Source organism: Oryx dammah, unplaced genomic scaffold, assembly GCF_014754425.2.
Source record: "Oryx dammah isolate SB20612 unplaced genomic scaffold, SCBI_Odam_1.1 HiC_scaffold_25, whole genome shotgun sequence".
NCBI classification, from domain to species: Eukaryota; Metazoa; Chordata; class Mammalia; order Artiodactyla; family Bovidae; genus Oryx; species Oryx dammah.
The window spans coordinates 47,102,590-47,124,880 of record NW_024070209.1 but is presented as its reverse complement, the minus strand read 5'-3'; the positions used below and the strand labels follow the sequence as shown (position 1 = coordinate 47,124,880).

The 22,291-nt window shown below is 47.6% G+C and overlaps 1 protein-coding gene across 1 annotated transcript; it reads left to right on the top strand.

Moving 5' to 3' along the window:
• Window positions 1-411: 411 nt before the first annotated feature.
• THNSL2 (threonine synthase like 2) lies at window positions 412-19,409 on the top strand. Its single transcript, XM_040224255.1, has 9 exons — window positions 412-487; window positions 2,207-2,439; window positions 4,899-5,093; window positions 5,938-6,090; window positions 9,319-9,549; window positions 13,107-13,255; window positions 13,354-13,479; window positions 16,325-16,476; window positions 16,989-19,409. The coding sequence occupies exons 2-9, from the start codon at window positions 2,217-2,219 to the stop codon at window positions 17,212-17,214; spliced, it is 1,455 nt and encodes a 484-aa protein (XP_040080189.1). The 5' UTR covers window positions 412-487; window positions 2,207-2,216; the 3' UTR covers window positions 17,215-19,409.
• The last annotated feature ends 2,882 nt before the right edge of the window (window positions 19,410-22,291 follow it).

Below are 22,291 nucleotides of genomic sequence, written 5' to 3'. Positions count from 1 at the left end.
GGGCTGCAGTGACGATTAAGAGGCTGAATAAAACGTTTAGCAAAGTAGTTTTCAGTTCAGTTCAGTCGCTCACTCGTGTCCGACTCTTTGCGACCCCATGAATCGCAGCACGCCAGGCCTCCCTGTCCATCACCAACTCCCGGAGTTCACTCAAACTTAAGTCCATCGAGTGGGTGATGCCATCTAGCCATCTTATCCTCTGTCGTCCCCTTTTCCTCCTGCTCCCAACCCCTCCCAGCATCAGTCTTTTCCAATGAGTAAAAGGCCAAATGTGGAATACAAGGTTCCGTCTCATTTTTATTCCCTCCCGTTTCCTCCTCCACTCATTCCGCCCTCGGCCTCCTACCCATGAGGTCGTGCTCATCCTCCGACCGGAAGCCTGGATGCTGCCCGCCCAGTCCCGCTCTCAAGACCGGAGCCTGGCACTCCCACTGCGCTCGATCCGCCTCCCGGCCGAGCCCTGCCGCTTCTGGAGCCTGGGACTGGGTAACCACGCCGCCCCGGCCCCTGCAGCCCTCGCACCATCCAGCCCAGCTGGCTGATTCCGGGGTGGGGGTTGGGGTTCCGCCACCAGCGAGCCGGCGTCCCAGCGGTCGAGCCTCCCGCCGGCGCGCCGGCCCCGGGTCCCCTCCCCGCGTCGCCCCCCGGCAATCGCGGCGCCCTCTCAGAGCTCATCGGTATCAAGACTTCTGAGCACAGAAACTTCTCGCGATTTCTCTCAACCCTGTCTTCAGTATGGCTAGGTCGGCCTCCCTGCCCCCGCTTTTTTTCAGCCTCTAGTTCGGGCGCTGCGACTTGGAGGAAACCTGGGAAGGTTGAGGGTTCCCGACGCTTCGAAAGTTTTGCAGGATTTCTGCAATTCACGGAGAGCCCCGACACTAAGAATCCTGTTGGGTTTTCCTAGGCTGGGAGTGGAACTTTATCCCGCAGGCCTGATCAAAAACACCTTGGCCCAAGGCCAGGCCCGCCAGAGGTGCCAGTGACTTGCAGAGGCTGGCGGCGCCTGCCATGGCCTTGCCTTGGCCGCCATCCCAGGGGTGCAGCGATAGCCGCCTAGGGTTCGGCCGCCCGGGTTTAAGTCTCCGCCCTGCCCCCATCCTCGCTCAGAAAATCTCTTGGCCTGGAGGAGGAGCCCTTCCTAAGATGTTTCCCTGCCTTGCGACTATCTCTTATTCCCTTTGCTCTTCGTCCAGATTATTGGTCGGATATTTTCTGACCCGTCTCCACCCTGGAATAGGGCCCAGCGGAGTCACAGGGGCAAATTACAAAATCATGCGCCAGAGGTCATTAGTCCATGCAGTCCAAGCCAGGCGCTCGATTTTCTTGGTTAACTTCACCAGTTCACCATGTCCTGTGGCAGCTGCTTCTGCTTCTGGGCTTCTCTATGTGGTTTGTTGTTGCTGGTCAGACTCTCTGCAACCCCCAAGGAATGCAGAAGGCCAGGCTCCTCTGTCTTTTATCTCCTAGAGTTTGCTCAAACTCATGTCCATTGAATCTGTGATGCCATCCAACCATCTCATCATCTGTTACCCCCTTCTCCTGCCCTCAATCTTTCCCAGCATCAGGGTCTTTTCCAGTGAGTTGGCTCTTCACATCAGGTTGCCAAAGTATTGGAGCTTCAGCTTCAGCATCAGCCCTCCCAGTGAATATTCAGGGTTGATTTCCTTTAGGATGGACTGGTTTGAACTCCTTGCTGTGCAAGGGACTCGCAAGAGTCTTCTCCAGCTTTCAGTTCGAAAGCATCAATTCTTTGGCCCTCAGCCTTCTTTATGGTTCAACTCTCACGTCCCTACATGACTACTTGAAAAACCATGGTTAAAGTTAAACACGTTTAACTCCTTAAACAATGGTTAAAGTCAAACAATTTGACTCTCAGTTTTCTAGGTAGCGCCAGGGGTAAAGAATGCCTGCCAATGTAGGAGACATAAGAGACTCGAAGTTTGATCCTTGGGTTGGGAAGATCCCTTGGAGGATGGCATGGCAACCCACTCCAATATACTTGCCTGGAGAATGCCATGAATAGAGGAGTCTGGCAGGCTATAGTCCATAGGGTTGCAAAAGAGTTGGACACGACTGAAGTGACTTAGCACACACGCATGGTTGATGGCCCAGGCGTTAGCTGAGGGAGCTGGGTGTACTTGGGCTTTGCCCCGTGGGGTAAAGAGCTTGGAGACTAAGTGCCTCTGGGGCTGGTCCCTCTGCAGGCCCCCTGGATCATGTGGTATGTCAGCACTCGGGGGATGGCCCCAAGAATTGACTTCGAGGGGGCGCTCTTCTCTGGCTATGCTCCAGACGGGGGCCTCTACATGCCTGAGGAGCTTCCACAGCTGGGCAGAGAGACCCTGCATGAGTGGAGCACGCTCTCCTACCCCGGCTTGGTGAAGGAGCTGTGCAGCCTCTTCATTGGACCTGAGCTCATTCCTAGAGATGACCTAAATGGTGAGCACCCCTCTACCTTTCTACCCTCCCACCTCACTGTTCTGCCAGCCCAGCTCCCAGAGTTGCAAATCCATCATTTAACCCCTGGGAGAGCCCCATATTTCCCAAAGTTTGGCTTTCCAGGTGGCTCAAATGATAAAGAATCTGCCTGCACTGTAGGAGACCCAGGTTTGATCCCTGGGTTGGGAAGATCTCCTGGAGAAGGGACTGGCTATCCACTCCAGTATTCTTGCCTGAGGAGCCTGGTGGGCTACAGTCCACGGGGTCACAAAAAGTCGACATGACTGAATGACTAACAAGTCCCCAGTCATATTTTCCAAACTTTGAAGTTTTTCCCAGCCTCTGAAATCCCAGAATTGAAAATATCCTCAAAGAGTTTCATCCATTCCAGCTCCCACCCCCAGTGTGGGGAATGCCAAAGTGATCAGCAGAGAATTTGTTTTTAAAAAACTTTTTCAAGACTAGGGATTTCACCATTGACCTTGAATGAGATGCTTGAATATTTCCTTCTTGCATATACTTCAGCATTCCTGGGCTTCCCTGGTGGCTAGATGGTAAAGAATCTGCCTGCAATTCAAGAAACCTCGGTTCATTCCCTGGGTTGGGAAAATCCCCTGGAGGAGGGAATGGCAACCCACTCCAGTATTCTTGCCTGGAGAATCCCCACGGACAGAGGAGCCTGGTGGGCTACAGTCCTTGGGGTCGCAGAGTCGGACTCGACTGAGCAACTAAGCACAGCATAACAGCACATATATAACACATATCACAGCACAGTGTATAAAGCACCCAGACCCACAGATTGCTGTTTTATTTCCTCGAATGGTAATTCCAGAAGGGACTTTGAGAGTGTTCTGGACCAGCTCATTTCAGACTGTTATGTGCCTACAGATTGTCCCTGGTAATCTTGTTAAAATGCACATTCTGATTTAGTAGATCTGGGGCAGGCCTGAGAATTCTGCATTCCTATCAAGCGTCCAGGCTTCCCTGGTGGGGCAGGGGTAAAGAATCTGCCTGCCAATGCAGGAGACTCAAGAGATGTGGGTTCTTGATTCCTGGGTGGGGAAGATCCCCTGGAGGAGAAAATGGCAACCCACTCCAGTATTCTTGCATGGAAAATTCCATGGACAGAGGAGCCTGGTGGGTTACAGCCCATAGGGTTGCAAAGAGTCAGATATGACTGAGCAATTGAGCATACATGCATCAAGTGTCCAGATGATGCTAGTGTTGCTGGTCCATGGACCAACTGTATAATATAATCCATAACCTAATGGCGAGAGTTTGAGACTGAAGAGAACTCAGAATGTAGTTTGGTACTTCCCTGGTGATCCAGTGGTAAATAATCTGCCTGCTAGTGCAGGGGACACAGGTTCGATCCCTGGTCCAGGAAGGTTCCACATGCTGCAGGGCAACTAAGCACGTGTGCTGCAACTACTGAAACTGGCTCACCTAGAGCTCGTGCTCTGCAATAAGAGAGGCTGCTGGAATAAGAAGCTCGCTCGTGCAACTAGAGGCTAGCTCGTTCACCCCAACTAGAGAGTACCCCACCCACAGCTACTCTGGGTGTAGTAAAAATAAATAAATAAAAAAATTTTAAATGTAGTTCAGTGACCAGCACTGATGGCATTGCCTGGGTATGTGCTAGAATTCTCATTACTTCCTCTGACTTACTGATCCAAAACCTGCATTTTAAGATCCCAGGTGACTGGTTTGCCAATTAAAGTTTGAGAAATGCTACTCTGGATAGGCTTAGCTTTAGGTAGGATCCCAAGTTTCTGGCATCACAACTGTGAGATTAAGTATTGCAAAAACAAAGAAACAACTCTATTTTTAGGAAGGAAAATTAGAAGAGATGAGATACTTGATTTGTTTGTTGCATGACTGTTTAATTGAATCTCTACTGGAATACATGCACACAAGAAATCCAAATGGTGAAGAAATCTATAAAGTAAAAAATGAAAGTCTTACAGCATCAATTCTGCTGTCTGGGAGAATCACTGTGAGGAATCCATGAACAGTTTGGTTCATGTCTTTCCAAACTTTCCCCCCTAGGATTATACAGTTATATTCATACACAGTATCCTTTACGATAAAAATTTCAGGTCTTTTTATCTGGTAACAAGATAGAAAATTCAAATTTAAAAGTATAAAGAGACTAAGAATGAACTTGGAGGACAAATGGGGGTGTATGTGTGCACGCTCAGTTGTGTCCGACTCTTTGTTACCCCATGGACTGTAGCCCATCAGGCTCCTCTGTCCATGTGATTTTTCAGGCAGGAATACTGGAGTGGGTTGCCATCTCCTCCTCCAGGGGATCTTCCCAACCCAGGGATTGAACCCACATCTCTTGCGTCTCCTGCATTTGCAGGCGATTCTTTACCACTAGCGCCACCTGGGAAGCCCTGGAGGAGGACTAGAGAATGCCGTTTTCACTGTACGATTTCCCTTCCTTCCCCTTGCAGATCTGATTGATCGTGCCTTCAGCAGATTCCGCCACAGCGAGGTGGTGCATCTGTCCAGGCTGAGGAACGGGCTGAACGTGCTGGAGCTGTGGCATGGGGTCACCTATGCGTTTAAGGACCTGTCCCTGTGCTGCACAGCACAGTTCCTGCAGTACTTCCTGGAGAAGAGGAAGAGGCACATCACCGTGGTTGTAGGTGTGTATCGTGGGCATGTGCCCCAGAGCCCACAGCACCCCAGCTGGCCGGTGTCCACCCATGGGATGCCCTCCACTGATGTCTCCTGGGGAGTGTATTACTGATTCTTCTAGAGCAACTTTCTTTTAAAAAAAAAAAATTGATTTATAATACCATGTGAGTTTCAGGTATATAGCACAGTGATTCAGTTATATGCATCTATTGTTGTTGTTTAGTCGCTAAGTTGTGTCTGATCTTCTGCGACCCCATGGACTCTATCTAGCCCACCAGGCTCCTCTGTCCATGGGATTTCTCAGTATTACAAAATGTTGAGTATAGTTCCTGTGATAAACACTAGGTCCTTATTGGTTATCTGTTTTATATATGTGAAGTGCTCAGTTGTGCCTGACTCTTTGTGACCCCGTGGACTGTAGCCCACCAGGCTCCTCTGTCCATGGGATTTCCCGTCTCTTGTGGTTTTTTTGCATTACAGGTGGATTCTTTACCCCCTGAGCCATCAGGGAAGTCCTGTTTTAAATATATATGTTAATCCCAACCTCCTAATTTGTAGAGCAGGGTTCTTAACCTTCTCTTGTGCCATGGACCCTTTTGACAGACTGATGGAGGCTATGGAATCTTCTCAGAACAATAATTTAAATAAATAAAATACATAGATGACATGGTGCCAACTTCACAGGTGCCTTGATTTGTATCCATGGGTCTCTTGGAGGTTCAAGGACCCCAGGTTAAGTACTGGGTTCCTACCCTCCAGGGTATCCCCTCACTTGGCAACTGTGCTTTAGGGGCCAATTTCTTTCTATCTCCCTTTGTCTAAAGAGGAGGATTCCTCCTTCTTCCCATCCAGGAACTTCTGGGGACACAGGAAGTGCTGCCATTGAGAGTGTTCAGGGGGCAAAAAATGTGGACATCATTGTTCTGCTGCCCAAGGGTCACTGTACAAAGATTCAGGAGCTCCAGATGACAACAGTGCTAAGCGAGAACGTCCACGTGTTCGGAGGTGAGTGTTGGGACTGAGGTTCTAGGGATAGCGTGGCCCTGCCTGGAGTGGCTCTATGTTGGGAGATGGACTGGAACCAAACTAATCAATTGTCTAGCTGAGCATCCTGCCTCCTCTCCTTTCTCTCTCCTTCCCTTCCTTCATCAGTCATATTTTGAGGTTGGTATATACCCTGACTTAGCCCTAAGTAGGCTCATGGCTACACAGTCTCAGAAACTATTGGAGGTGACTGGTACATAAACCATTACTAATAAATAGTACATCCAAGGAAGTGCAGGTTTAAACCCATACCCCAAAGAATGCCACCTCCATGAGCATTCAGCCTGTTTGTGCCATGTCTGCAAGGCAGCCTCCCAGAGCCATAGCCTGAGCCAGATGACTTGGATTTTTTTCCAGGGCACTGAAGTTCGGAGGGCAAAAACACATTGCCCTCTGAGAGAATGTGCTGTTACATGTTGGCAGCTCACACCCTCCCTTGCAGTGTTGAATCAACTAATGCATTTGGTTAGCAGGTCTAAGTATTTAAAATGGGAAGCTACTCAGTGGTACCTATGGCTCCTGACTCCTACTTCCTGAGCCGCATCATGAATCATAGCATTTTACGCTTGCAGAAAGGCAAAAAAAAATCTTAACATCTGGCCATCTATTCTGAGCGCATTTAATCATTATGAAACCCAAGAGTGTAGGAAGGCAGGGTGAGTTTGAGTGGAGCCATACTTTTTATTGTGGGCTTCCCTAGTGGTTTAGACAGTTAAAAATCTGCCTGCCATGTGGAAGACCCAGGTTCAATCCCTTGGTCGGGAAGATCCCCTGGAGAAGGGAATGGCAACCCACTCCAGTATTCTTGCCTGGAAAATTCCATGTACAGAGGAGCCTGGCCAGCTACATACAGTCCATGGGATTGCAAAGAGCTGGATCTGACTGAGCAACTAACACACACTTGTATACTTTTTTATTTCTACCTGTCACACCCCACTGCACCCCAGGGAGCCCCAAGGAAGGGATAGGAAAATGAGGAATAGAGATCTTGGTGAAGTTTTATGCACTGTGGCCTGGAGCAAGCTGTCTAGGTAGCCTTACTTGGAGGATAACACCTAGCAGGATAACAAATGTAGTAACAGAAACCCTCGTTCTATAGCTGACCTGGCCTCCTGTTATAATCCCATAGATGATGTTTTATATAACCCCAATTTTGTCAAGGACCAAAAACACAGTGAAAACAACTGCTACCCAAGGGAGCAGTGTGAGTATTCTTTGTCTATTTGTTCAAGAGCAAACAAAAAGCCTCTTCTACGCTTTCCTTTAGCAAACCCATGTACATTCCAGTGAAAAGTTTATTGTTTAGCTAAGGCACGTGTTGGCAGAATTAACATTGGTAATTCATTGCCCATATCTGGCCACATATTGGGCTTCCCAGGTGGTGCTAGTGGTAAAGAATCCACCTGCCAGTGCAGGAGATACAAGAGATGTGGGTTTGATTCCTGGGTTGGGAAGATCCACTGGAGTAGGAAACGGCATCCCAGTCCAGCATTCTTGCCTGGAAAGTTCCATAGATAGAGGAGTCTGGCAGGTTGCAGTCCATGGGGTCGAAAAAGAGTTGGACGTGACTGAGCAGAGCATCTGACTACATTTTCCTGCAGTCATGGCAAGATTTTAATGCACAAGATTCAGGTTCCTAAGGGTTCCTAAACCCTAAGCACCAGAATTGCTATTTATGGATCTGCAACTGTCTTTGCCTAGAATCAGATCAGAGAATAGCTTTTTGTGCCTCTGTTCTGGACCTGCATCCTTCTCTCCTTGTATACAGGTGTTGGAAGGCTTTTATCCAAGGGCATGTATAGAAGCATCATTCCTGATCATGAGTTGGAGAACAGCGCACATTAGGAAAATGTGGCGGATATGTGGATGGTGATGAATACAGTATGCCATAAATGTGCATAAATTAGTTTTTATTTCAAAACAGTACTGTTCAAGTTCTTCCTTTCCTTTCTGGAATCTTCTGACTTGATTTCCAGGAGGATATTTGTTAGTTCAGGAGCTAGCAGTGGGTGTGTGTTTTCTCCTGGACTAGGGAGCTCAGGGAGCAGAGATGGGTCACCTCGATTGTTGTGTCTTAGATACTGATGTTTTCTGAAGTCATTAATATCCATTGTACATTATATACTCAATTCTTCTTAAGCACAGGATAATCAGCCAATGCTAGTTATGTATTATTTGGGTTGTTTTTGCCTGGAAATAACAAAACCTAACTCAGACTGACTTGAACAGGGTTATTTTCCAGCTCATGTACCTGTAAGTCTAGAAATGGAACAGGCTTCTGACTGGTTGTTTCACTGCCTTCTGGGAGCCAAGTATTCTTGGTTCCATCTTCCCCAGTTCTCAAGCTTTTTGTGGTTCATGATGGTTACTGGAGGTAACCAAGTCTCTCTTCCTGTGGCTGTCTCTTGAAAGCAGTGAATCTTCCCCTTGAACCCCAGCAAATCCCCGCCTTGTAACACTGATCTGGAGTTAGTCCTGCAGTCCCAGTGCTACTACATGATGAAAGGGGAAGTGACTGGTAACCTCCACGCCTACTCTGGCATTTACCCCCAATAATTGTATCCCCCTCTGGCCTCCAAGTTTGGATTCAATGGAGGAATAGACCTAGGTTTTAGATAAGAGATTAATGTTGGCTTGATTGCTGGTTGGGCTGGGTTGAGGAGTGCAACTTGGACTAGGTGCCGATTTGCCCAACAGTTACCCAATAATTCATCCATAAATTAAAGTGCGCACACATCCAGCTTAAGGAGAAATCCTGCCCATACCAGATTCCCTGCCACGTAGGAGCCGAGGGCAGAACCTCCACCCTTTGATCTAAATGAGGGAACAAGGGCAGACCCCACAGAAAGAGCAGCTCTTTCCCCTCATCCCCTGATGGAGAACCATGGAGTAAAGCTCAGCCTCTCACCATTTTGCAACCTGATAAACTACCCTGTCCTTGTTCCCAGAGCCTGGGGAAGAGGGCATGGACTACAAAGAGGAATTCTTGCCCCAGTGTCCCAGAAGGTTGATATTTAATACCTAATTTTAGATAATGGTAGAAACACTGGAAATGTGACCACAAGGATATGAGCCATGTGCTGAGTGAAGGTCCCAGTGGGATGGGCTCTGTCTGAAAGGCCTTGGGGCACATGCTGACCATCTGGGGGTTCTCCGTGCTCCTGACAGCTCCTCTCTCTCCCCTGACAGTGGAGGGTAACAGCGATGAGCTGGATGAGCCCATCAAGACGGTGTTTGCCGATGTGGCCTTTGTCAAGAAGCACAACGTGATGAGTCTGAATTCAATCAACTGGTCCCGGGTCCTCGTGCAAATAGCCCACCACTTCTTTGCTTATTTCCAGTGTGCGCCATCCTTAGACATGCACCCCCTGCCCCCTGTGGAGGTGGTTGTGCCAACGGGGGCTGCCGGTAACCTTGCAGGTGAGGAGACCCCTGGACAGAAATGGGCTTTTCAGAAAAATGCCCATGGTCCTTGTCCTCCCAGCCACCCTTTGGCTATAACTTAGGTTGGGTCTTTTGTTGTTTAGTTGCTTAGTCATGTTCAACTCTGCAACCCCAAGGACTATAGCCCACCAGGCTCCTCTGTCCATGGGATTTCCCAGGCAAGAATACTGGAGTGGGTTGCCATTTCCTTCTCCAGGGGATCTTCTCGATCCCGGGATTGAACCTCGGTGTCCTGCATTGGGAGGTGGATTCTTTATCACTGAGCCACCACGGCCAGGTTGGGTTCTAGGTGATGGGGAACTATACAAAAGAACCTTCCAGAAAATGTCCCCCTGACTTCCTGGGAGGATGTCCCGGCCTTTTGCCACAGCGGGAGAGTAACAGGTTAACCCCAGTGTGCTCGGCCGCCTGATCTGATGTGGCTCTCAGCAGAGTGTGGGGAGATGAGGTGAAGGTTCAGCTGCTGTTCCTGGATGGCAGAGCCCTCTGCCAGGAACGTGGACTTTCCTCCCAGCCCTGGCCAGCTCCCTGCTCTGAGGATAAGGGCTCACCTGGCACAGCGTGTTCTCAGAGACCGTGTGATGTGGAAAGAGTCCTGGACTTGGGCTTCTGGCTCCAGGTCTGTCCTTTACTAGCTGAATGGCTGTCCCTTAGGTTCAGCTCCTCGGCTATCAAAGGGAGATTGGACTGCTTATCATATCTCTCAGGACGAGGCGCAAATTAGATTCTGTGTGTGTGAACTTTGTGAAGGTTGAGTGCTGTAAAGCTGCGTGGCATGAAAATCATTTCCTGTAATAATTTATAGGAACGTTGATCAAGCACTGACTATGTGTCAGGCATTGCTCTGAATGCTTCGCTCATATCAATTCATTTAATCCTCACAGGGGCCTATGAGGGGCACGATACTGTTACTTTCATTTTACAATGAGGAGGCTGTGGCACAGAGAAGTCCTTGGACAGCCTGTCCTTGTTTATGCACTGGTCAGTCCCAGGGCCAGGATGGTAGCCCAGGCAAGCTGGCTTCAGAGTCTTCGCCCTCTTGAACTTACGAGGCTGCCTCTTGATGGACGTGACTTTTTTCTGATGGCTCTGTTAGTGGCATCACTTCTGATGGGTGCCCAGGTTGGCTTAGGTGAGACCATGGAAGCATCTTAGTGCTCAGGAGTCTTTCTGACTTCAGCTAACACAGGGATGGAAAAAATGAGCAGGCTGTTAGACAAGGACAGTTCAGCCTTCTTCCCTGTCTGTGGAGTGAAGCCCACCACACTGCCCATTTGCATCACCCCCCAGGGAATGGTACCACCTGCCTGTGCCCTGTATCTGCCACAGTGCCTGGCACAAAAGCAACGTTTGCAGAGGGATCTCCAATCTAGCCCTGCTCCATCAGGAACCAGCTGCTTGGCTTTAAGCCCCTGGACCTCCTAAGCCTCCACTGTTCCCCTGTCATACAAGGATATCATGGCATTTACTGAGGATCTCATGAAATAAGACTGTGAAAGTGCTTTGCAAAATTGAGTGACATTGGGTGGTGTGGGTATCCCTAACTCCTTTTACTTACTCATAGAGATAAACTATTCATGGGAATAGGAACCTTCCTAAACTACGTTACCTTTCTGGACTCTCCATCTCTCGGGGTGAGGCATTTTATTTGTTTCATGCAAACAGGAGGTGCTGTTAGGGTGGACAGTGGCTGCTGCCCTGTCCTCCCTCGGCCCCTTTTCCAGGAGACTCAGCCTGAAAGCACTGGTTCTTAGTCTAGGGGCTCAGCGTGTGCTCCAGACTTAGACAGACTTCTAAGTTCACATCCTCACTCTGCCACTTAGCAGGCTCTGAAAGTGAAAGTATTAGTAGCTCAGTCGTGTCCGACTCTGTGACCCCATAGGCTGTAGCCCGCCAGACTCTTCTGTCCGTGGGATTCTCCAGGCAAGAATACTGGAATGGGTTTCCATTCCCTTCTCCAGGGGATCTTCCTGACACAGGGATTGAACCTGGGTCTCTCGAATTATAGGCAGATTCTTTACCATCTGAGCCACCAGGAAGCCCAAAGCAGGCTTTGGATGGGTCATTTCAACTTCTCAGAACCTCCGTTTTCTCTTCTGCAAATGATGTGTGTCAGTACCTGGTGGGGGCAGGGTTTGGCATGGAGAACAGCATCAGGGCACAGTAACCCCCTCCTACTCTTTCCTCCCCCCCCTTTTTTTTTGGTAGCAGCTTTATTGCTCTATGATTCACATACCATACAATTCACCCATTTAAAATATTCAGCTTAATAATTTTTAGTGCACACAGATTTGTGCAGCCATCACCATAATGTTTTAGAGCATTTTCATCACCCTAAGAGGAAGCCCTGTTCCCATTAAGCAGTCATTCCCTCATCTAGCCCAGCTTTAGGCAGTCACTAATCCATTTCACTTCCATAGATTTTCCTATTCTGGACATTTTATGTAAATAGAATCATTCAATATGTGGCCTTTTATGTCTAGCTTCTTTTCACTTAGCATAACATTTTCAAGCCTCATTCATATTGTAGCCCATGTTAGTACTTTATTCCTTTTTATGGCTGAATACTATTTTATTGTATAGATATATCACATTTTGTTTATACATTTAAGAGTTAATGGGCATTTGGTTTGCTTCAGTTTTTTAGTTATGAATAATGCTGCTATGAACATTTGTGTATATGTGTTTGTGTGGATCTGTTCTCAGTTATCTTGAGAATATACAAACAAGGAGTGGATTTCTGGGTCATACTGGAACTCTGTGCTTAACTTTTTGAGGAACTGCTGGACAGGTTTCCAAAGTGGCTGCAATAATTTACATTCCCACTAACAGTATATGGGGGTTCCAGTTTCTCCACATCCTGACCAAGACTTGTTATCATCTGTCTTCTTGATTCTAACCATCCTAGTAGGTATGAAGTGGTGTATCATTGTGATTTTGGTTTGTGTTTTCCTGATGACTAAAGATGTTGAGTGCACTTCCCTGGTGGCTCAGTGGTAAAGAATCCACCTACCAGTCTCTGGGTCAGAAAGATCCCTGGAGGAGGAAATGGCACTCCACTCTAGTATTCTCACCTAAAAATCCCATAGACAGAGGAGCCTGGTGGGTTACAAATGTTGCAAAAGAGTTGGATACCAGCTAGTGACTAAACAACAGCAACAGTGATGTTGGGTATTTTTTCATGTGTCCATTGGCTATTTGTATATCTTTTTTAGAGAAATGTCTACACAAGTCCTTTGCCTATTTTTTAATTGGATTATTTGTATTTTTATTGTTGAGTTGTAAGAGTTCTTTATATATTCTTGGTTCAAGTCTCTTATCAGATATACGATTTGCAAATGGTTTTTCCTATTCTATGGATAGCCTTTTTATAGTGCTAAGTTGAAGTGATATATTGATAGTGTCATTTGAAACACAAAAGCTTCAAAAAGCACAAAAGCTTCTCAATTTTGATGATGTTCAATTCATCTATTTTTTCTTTTGTTGTCTGATTTTGGTGTCATGTCTAAGAAACCATGTTCTCCTCTCATAAGCTGGGTGCATCGCTCAGAAGATGGGGCTGCCCATTCACCTGGTCGTGGCAGTGAACAGCAATGACATCATCCACAGGACTGTCCAATGGGGAGACTTCTCTCTGTCTGAAGTGGTCAAACCAACCTTGGCGTCAGCCATGGACATTCAGGTGGGATGTGTGTGCAGGTCTGCCCTAGGTGTTGGTTGGGTGGAGGTGGACAAGGGCTGAGGTCAGCATGATCCCTGGGACCCTGCCTCTTTGCTCAGGTTCCCTACAACATGGAGAGGATCTTCTGGCTGCTGTCTGGCTCTGACAGCCAGGTGATAAGAGCCCTCATGGAGCAGTTTGAAAGGACAAAAAGTGTGGGTCTACCCAAGGAGCTGCACAGCAAGGTCAGTTACCACTCACACACCATGGAGAAAGGAAAGGGTACAGCCACGAGACCAGACCTGGGGTTTGAAAATCTTTTCAAGGAAAGGAGATGCTTGGGTATTTTTCTGAGTACTTTCTATGAGCCTCACACTTCTGCAGTTTATGAGGATTTATTTTTTGAATGGGGAGAGGTGGTTGGTTTAGAGGTTATTGGTTTAGAGTTAGATGCATGTAACTCCAAGCCAGTTATAAGACCTTGGATTAGTTTCTTAAACTCTGTGCCTCAATCTCCTCATCTGTAAAATGGGAATCATGAGAATGCCGGCCTCATGGCATTGTTGAAGATTTAAGTCCATCAAGAGCTATGTATACTGCCTGGCAATATAGGGCTTAATATATTAACTGTCATTATTTTATTCATTATTGTTGTTGATTTCCAATAATAACAACTGGAAGCCACTTTCTCTATCCAGTATATGCAGAGATTATTGTTCAATTAACTTTTTTTAAAAAAATAAAGGAGAGGGAGTTTCTTGGCAGTCCAGTGGTTGGGGCTCTGTGCTTACACTGCAGGGGAACTGAGTTTGATCCCTGGTCAGGGAACTCAGATCCTACAAGTCACAGCACTGCCAAAAAATTAAATTAAAAAAATAAAGAATAAGGAGAAATTTTTGTCTCCAAATGGATAGGAGTCTAGGGCTCAGTTATTCAGTTGTGTCTGACTCTTTGCGACCCCATGGACTGTAGCCCTCCAGGCTCCTCTGTCCATGGGATTTTCCAGGCAAGAATACTGGAGTGGGTTGCCATTTCTGTCTCCAGGGGATCTTCCCGACCCAGGGATCGAACCCGGGTCTCCTGCATTGCAGGTGGATGCTTTACCATCTGAACTACTAAGAAGCCCTCTAGGGAGGGATTGCTTTTATTTTAATGTAACCTAGTGATGGAATCTTATTTAATATCAAAAAAGGATTTCATATATTGAATTTGACTATAATTTTCTCTACCACATTCCTACCAACTGGTCATCCAGACTGTGTATACTTCCAACAACAAGGACCTCACTACCTCACATCAGCTGTAGTCATTACAAAGTTCTTTATATCAAGCCAGAATCTGTTCCTTCTAGCTTGTGTACTGATGAGCTGATTCCCATACTTGAAGAGAATCTTCCTTTACCTGCTAAGCCTTCCTGGTTCCTTTAGCTACATGGCGTAAATTGCATGGCGTAATTTTGAGTGGTTAATGTACATCTTAAAGAGTTGTTCCCAGAACTAGATACGGTTCTATGGACTCAGTCACTCATACAGACTGGTGTGGAATTTGTCTTCTGGAATCTGTGCTTCTTTTCCTCTCTTTTTTTTTTGGCCATGGCCTGTGGTTCCCCACCGGCGATCAACCCTGCCCCCACACTGCATTGGAATCCAGGAGTCTTAACCACGGGACCACCAGGAAGTCTCACCAGGAAGTCTCCCTATGCTTCTTTGATGCAGCCTGTTTTAATCAGTTTGGACTGCTGTAACAAAGTACCACAGACTGGTGACTTATAAACAATACAAATGTATTTCTCAGAGTTCCAGGGACTGGAGGACCGAGGCCAAGGTGCTAGCATCAAGGTCAAGGTTGGATTCTGGTGAGGGCCCCTTCTGGGTGGTAGTAGGCCTCCTTCTTGTATCCTCATATGGGGAAATATGAGACACTAATAAAGATACTAATTCCATTCATGAAGGCTCCACCCTCATGACCTAATTACTTCCCAAAAGCCTCACCTACAAATACTATCTTATTGGGATTAGGGCTTTAACATATAAATTTGGTGGGAACACGACTATACAGACCATAATACAACTAAAGTTCAGCTTATTTAATCGTTTGTTTTGGTAGTCCTTCGCCTCGTGTAAATGAGATGCTATGTGAAGACAGACATCATATCCCCTGGTCCTTCATTCTCTCCCTGGCTGTACATGTAGAAGTTACTCCATCAGCTGAAACAATATTCATTCATTTGTTCACTCATTCATTCATGTTACTTATCGACCGTGAGCCAGGAACTGTGCTTGGTGCTAGAGATACAAATATAAATAAAACACTCATTGTCTGCTGTGAACCATGATGGGTCAGGAAGATGTCTAAACAATTTATAATAACCTATGCTTTCTATTGGGCTTCCCAGGTGGCACAGTGGTAAAGAATCCACCTGCCAATGCAGGAGACATGGGTTCGCTCCCTGGGTTGGCTAGATCCCTTGGAGAAGGGAATGGAAACCCACTCCAGGATTCTTGCCTGGGAAATCCCGTGGACTGAGGAGCCTGGCGGGCTACAGTCCATGGGATCACAAAGAGTTGGACATGACTTAGCAACTAAACAGCAGCAACATGGTCTTTATTGATTGAAGTTGATTATATTCATGATTTCTGGCACAAGCAGTGCATTTTCAGAGAATGGTCAAATAAACCATCTACACCGAGGGAGCACTGAAAAGGGAGTCTTCCTTTTTCTGAGGTAGTGGGCAATGTTCCTAAAGGAAAGCTGGAGATCTGGGTGGAATCTGATGGGAAGCTATTCCCACACCTACAGGGAGGGGGCGCACTAACAGCAAAGCTCTAGGAATGCTTGAGTGCCCTTAGCCTGTGTTTCCTGCTGATTCAGAGCCAAATTCTAACCAAATGTATTGACCTGAAACTCAAACGTGTGCTTCCTCTAACTTGAGTGAATCTGTTTGAAACTGGGAAATGTGAGAAACTAGCTTTTTCTCTGAGCTGAGTCTGAGCCATTCTGTCTGAACATTTCATTTGAGTTTCTGATGTGTATCCAGATGGTTGTATTGGGTGGCGGGTTTTTGGTCACCTCCTCCCCACTTCCCCTCAGCTTTCGGAGGCAGTAACCTCTCAGTCAGTGTCGGACGAGGCCATCACGCAGACGATGGACCGCTGCTGGCAGGAGAACCAGTACTTGCTGTGCCCCCACTCAGCCGTGGCCGTGAGCTGCCATTACCAGCAGGTGGACAGGCAGCAGCCCAGGTACTGGTGGTGGGCGCCTGAGTTTCGGGGAGGGGGGACCCCTTGGGACCTCTCTGGGCCCATCCTCTTCCCCAAGCAGGGCGCACAGGAATGTGAACAACTTGCTTTTCTGGGGCAGGAGGGTGAGTGCCCCACATGGCATGTGAGATCTTAGTTCCCTGACTAGGGATCGAACCCAGGCCCTCTTCAGTAGAAGCACAGAGTCTCAACCACTGGTCCACCAGGGAAGTCCCACAAATGGGTTTTATGAGCATAGTGGGTGCTGAGTGAAGGTGTGTACTGAGACTGTGGTCCTGGAAGAGGGAGCTGGAACTCCAAAAAGGTGGAGCAGTTGGCTAGCCGAGTCATTGCAGAGATGAATTCAAGGGACCAAACCTGTTTTTTTCCCTCTCTCTCTCCACCCTACCTCTAACCTTCCCCTGTTCCTTCTTCTCCCTCCTCACCTTCTTCTGGTACCTGCCCCACTATCTATTGTCTTCCATCCCCTGTTTTTACCTCCCCTCTCCCCCCAGCCCTCCCCGCTGTTGTCTGGCTCCTGCCTCTGCAGCCAAGTTCCCGGAGGCCGTGCAGGCTGCCAGGCTGACCCTGGACACCCCGGCAGAGATCCTCGCCCTGGAGCACAAGGAGGCACGCTGCACCCCAATGCGGAAGGGTGATGACTGGACACGGATGCTCCGGGACACGATTGAGCACCTGAGCCAGCAGTGGCAGGGGCGCTTCCTGAATCTCCTGGCGTAGCCCCGCTGGAGATGGCTTCCTTTAGGCCTCGGACCCCGGGAGGTGTCCCCTGTGAGCCGCCTGGTGCACCTTCTCCCCACTAAGGGTCTGTGCAGGAGGTCCTCGGGGGGCTGCTCTAGGGGTGGGGGTCTGGAGCCAGCGGGTGTGCTCTGTTGCCAGGATGCTCTGTGCTGTCTGATGCTGCGCCTGATCCCTGGGAGGCGGGGAGGGCTCCTGCAGATGTGGCTGGGGGCGCACTCCCACCGCCGGGCAGTGCAGGAGCATTGCTGCTGCCTGTGAAAGTTTCAGTGGATAAGAATGTGCCTGCCAGTGCAGGACACAAGATTGATCCCTGGTCCAGGAAGATCCCACATACCAGGGAGCAACAACTCCTGAGCCTGGGTGCCCAGAGCCTGTGCTCCACAAGAGAGACCACCACGATGAGAAGCCTGTGGACTACAAGGAAGAGTAGCCCCCGCTTGTAGCAACTAGAGAAAGCCCGAGCAAAGCAACGAAGCATAAGTGAATACATACGTACATAAATAAAAACTGAAAAAGAAAGTCGGGTTCAGGGTCAACCTTGACTCTAAGATTTTGGACCCCAGGCCCTAAAACCTATGCAGGTGGGGACCGCTGACTCCATTAGCACAGGTCTGGCTTGAGTCTTGGTTTATCTGGTCCTCCAAACCAGATCAGAGGCCTTGGCCTCCCTTGTCAGAGGCTTTGTTGTTGTGTTTAGTGGATAAGTTGTGTCCCACTCTTTGCAACCCCATGGACTGTAGTCTGTCACGCTCCTCCTGTCCAGGGGATTCTCTAGACAAGAATACTGGACTGGGTTGCCATTTCCTTCTCCAAGGGATCTTCCCAGTCCAGGGATTGAACCTGTGTCTCCTGCATTGGCAGGCGGATTCTTACTATCTGAGCCACTAGGGAAGCCCAACATGTGTACTAAACTATGTATAATTTCCCTGGTGGTCCAGTGGTTAAGCCTCCATGCTTCTAATGCAGAGGCACAGGTTCAATCCCTGGTCAGGGAAGTTCATATAGTGTGGCCAAAAAAAAAAAAAAGATATATATATATATATATATATATATATATGTATATAAACTACACAAACTGTGTGCTAAAATAGACATGAAGAAATAATAACAGCACTTAACACTTATCTCTTCTCCCCCCTCTCCAGTGGATTGCCTATGGGCCTGTCTTTGGTAGTCCTGGTTGAGCACCTAGGTGATGACTCTCAAAGTGGGGTCCTTGGGTTTCCCCAAAATGCAAACTCCCAGCCCCCATGGCACCCCACTCCAGTACTCTTGCCTGGAAAATCCCATGGACGGAGGAGCCTGGTAGGCTGTAGTCCATGGGGTCGCTAAGAGTCGGACACGACTGAGCGACTTCACTTTCATGCATTGGAGAAGGAAATGGCAACCCGCTCCAGTTTTCTTGCCTGGAGAATCCCAGGAATGGTGGAGCCTGATGGGCTGCCATCTATAGGCTTGCACAGAGTCGGACACAACTGAAGCAACTTAGCAGTAGCAGCAACCCCCACCCTAGAGCACAGCAAATCTGTGGACATAGGTGGGGTGTCTTCAGTCCTTACAAATGCCCCCACATAAGTTTCCACCCTCTAATTTCAAGAAACCCTGGTAAGTTTATAAATAATTGTCTTTTACTGGGAGATATGCTTTGTTTCCACAAGGGCATGGTTTCTTCCTGCTACTGTTTTTATGATCTAGCCTACACTGCCCAATTCAGGAACCACCAAACATTTGTTGAGTCCTTGCAATGTGAATAGTCTGAACTGAATTTTAAATTTTTAAATTAATTTACATTTAAATGTCAAATTACTTGATTCAGTTATTGGAAAACTTCTAAGTACGACTGGAAAAATGCAGGTCATGTTGGATCTGCTTTTTCAGCCATAAAATTTATGAAGTACATAACATACTTTGTTTTGGAGTATAGTTGATTAATGTGTCAGTTTCAGCTGTACAGCAAAGTGATTCAGTTTACATATACTATACATGTGTCTGTTCTTTTTCAAGAAGATTCAGTGTTCTGATTGAGATGTACCACAAGTGTAAATTACATGTTGGATTTCAAAGACATCTAATGAAAAAAATCTAAACTATCTCATTAGTAATTTTATATCAATGATCTGTTGAAAGGATGGTGTTTTATGTCTTAGGTTAAATAAAATATAATATTAAATTAATTCCATCTTTTTCCTTTTCTTTTTCTAAGGACATTTAAAGTTGTATATGGGGCTTGCCCTTGTGGCTCCCAGTGTATTTCTAGAGACAGCAGTGATCTAGAGCTTAATCTTGGCTTTGTGTGTACATGAACACACTACAGATAGTTGTGGATTTGCTTATATTATTGGGTTCAAGTCTCGTGTGGATTGAGGGAGGGGGTTAGACAAACACAAAGACTGCAATATCAACACAACCCTCAGATCCTGGACCCTCCGCCCCTTTGGATGGCAGGTGAGGCAGGCACAGTGTGGAGAGATTTTGACCACTAGAGGGCACGGTTGCAACTACTCTGAGGACTGCTGTGAAAGGACCCAGTGGCCATCTAGCCACCAAAGCGGTCTTCTCCCCATAGTTAAGGGGAGTTTGGGACGGACATGTACACGCTGCTGTATTTAAAGTGGATAACCAACAAGGTCCTACTGTATAGCACAGGAAACTCTGCTCATTGTTATGTGGCAGCTTGGATGGGAGGGGAGTTCAGAGGAGAACGAAGACATGTATGTGTACGGCTGAGGCCTTTTGCTGTCCACCTGAAACTATCACGACATTGTTAGTCAGCTATAATCCAATATAAAACTAAAATTAAAAAGCTGCCTTCCTTCGCCCTGAGGTCTACAGGAGCTTCTGGTCGCCCAGGCTGATCTCTGCCTGCCACCCCACATCAGAACTTCCAGGCCTGCATCTCCGTGGTGTCCAGGGGCTTGAAGGGAGAAAGAAGCCAGAGGGTGCCCTCTTACTGAAAATCTTGACACTGAAGCATGGCACTCTGCAGAGAGAGCAGGAATGCTGGACACACAGGGGGATGGGGGAGCCTCCTAGAAGAATGACCACGACCCTTACAGCCTCTGAGACACTAAGAGCAAACATGATGGAGCCCCCTGAACCCATTTATCCCTCAGGCACGACAGGCCTGATACTTCGGAGTCATGTTTAAGAGGTCCATGAAGATACTTTAACTTCTTTTAAAAGCTGAGGAGGGCATGGCAACCCACTCCAGTATTCTTGCCTAGAGGATCCCCATAGACAGAGGAACCTGGTGGGCTACAGTCCACGGGGGTCACAAAGAATTGGACATGACTGAGCGACTAAGCACAGCACACACAAGGAAACAAACGAATATAATCTGGCTTGGATTGTATTTGTGTTTATACCAACACACAGTAGTACAAAAATTTTTTAATACTTTTGCCCACTGAATGCGAAAGTGCCCGGGGCCCGCCAAAGTCATAATGCAGCCCTGAAAGGGCCTACTGTACACCAGGTGATAGTTCATCAAACCAATTAATTTAATCCTGATGGCAAGTTGTGAAATGCACGCTACTATCAACTAGGTTTTAGAGCTGGAATAACTTGTCAGGATGGCACCAAGAGGAAGCAGAGGGGTGGGACCTGAGCCCCATGTGACTTCAAGTTCAGCGTGCATTTTTCATCTCGCCAGGTCATAAGGAGCTGGTCACATTCTGCTCTGATCTGCCATTCTCCATCCTGCCCCAGACCGTGGCCCTTCTGCTGGGTCCTCCTCCACCCTTCCTTACATGGGAGCAGCACAGCTGTGCTGTTCCAGGAGGCCTATTACAGGCTTCTGCAAACCTGTTTCCCAGGTCTCTGCCTGCAGCACCCCCCACCCCACCCCCACCCCGGCACCCAGAACCTGCTGCAGGTGGCCAGAGACAGTGGTTCCTTGTTCTCTGCTGCCATATTTCTGAGGCCCTCAGGGCAGTGTTGGGGGTCACGTGTGCGTGCCAAGTTGCTTCAGTCGTGTCTGATTCTGTGCGACCCTGGGCTGTAGCCTGCTAGGCTCCTCTGTCCATGAGATTCTCCAAGTAAGAACACTGGAGTGGGTTGCCACGCCCTCCTCCAGGGGATCTGCCTGAGCCAGGGATTAAACCTGTATCTCCTGCAAGGGCAGGTGGATTCTTTACCTCTGAGCCACCCTGGGAAGCCCTAAATAAGGCATGCATGCATGCTCAGTCACTTCATGAGGTCACAAAACCCCTCACCTTCTGGATGGTTTGGAGACCTGTCCCAGCACTGAGAGGCCACCGTATATCTATGAAAGGAGACCCAGAAGAGAGCCACTGGACACCGCACAAATAGCATGAAACATGAACTTCAGGATATTCTGGCCATATTCTGGGGCTGATTGGAGGAAAGGATAGGAGTGAGACGGGGTCTGAAGAAACATCTACCCTTGTGAACAAACAAAGGCACACAGACACACACACAGACACATACGTACATATACATAATCATACTTACATACAATGCATCCCCCTCAATGGCAAAAGCAAGGATCCCCGTACAAAAGAAGTTAGAAGCAGGATGAAGTTGTCTTTCTGAGTTATCCATTAATGGGCAGTGTGACCACACACAGGTCGTTTCGTCTCCCCAAACCTAAATTTCCTCATCTACTAATTATAACACTTACCTTGCTGGTTTATTTTGAGAATTATGTAAGATCATGCATTTCCAATAACTAGGTAAATGTTAAAATGCCTTACAAATGCTTCTTCTTATTAATTTAGTCTGCACTGAACTATTTAGTACTTCTAAGCTGTCTTGTGTTTTTTACTAGTTGCTTCCCGAATTTGTCTTCTCTTGCCTCTTCCTGGAGAATAAATTTCCTTCGCGGCCCCATGGAGTTGGCACAGCTCTGGGTGCAGTGTTAGAGTTGTTCTGGCTTTATCAGCGTGCCCAGCAGAATCTCTGCAAGGGTCAATGGGAGACTGAATGTCAGTAGGGGCTCTGCTGGGCCATTAACAAGTCTTGTTAATTTGCATTGATGAAGATAATTGGGATGATTCCCTTTCTTGAGCTCTCATAATGGGCTGTTGTTGTTGTT

Excerpts from the sequence above, each read along its gene's own strand:
- THNSL2 (XM_040224255.1), top strand. The coding sequence starts at position 2,217 with ATGTGGTATGTCAGCACTCGGGGGATGGCCCCAAGAATTGACTTCGAG. Across the intron at positions 9,550-13,106 it reads GGCTGCCGGTAACCTTGCAG|CTGGGTGCATCGCTCAGAAG; the intron begins GTGAGGAGACCC and ends TCCTCTCATAAG. Across the intron at positions 16,477-16,988 it reads GTGGACAGGCAGCAGCCCAG|CCCTCCCCGCTGTTGTCTGG; the intron begins GTACTGGTGGTG and ends CTCTCCCCCCAG.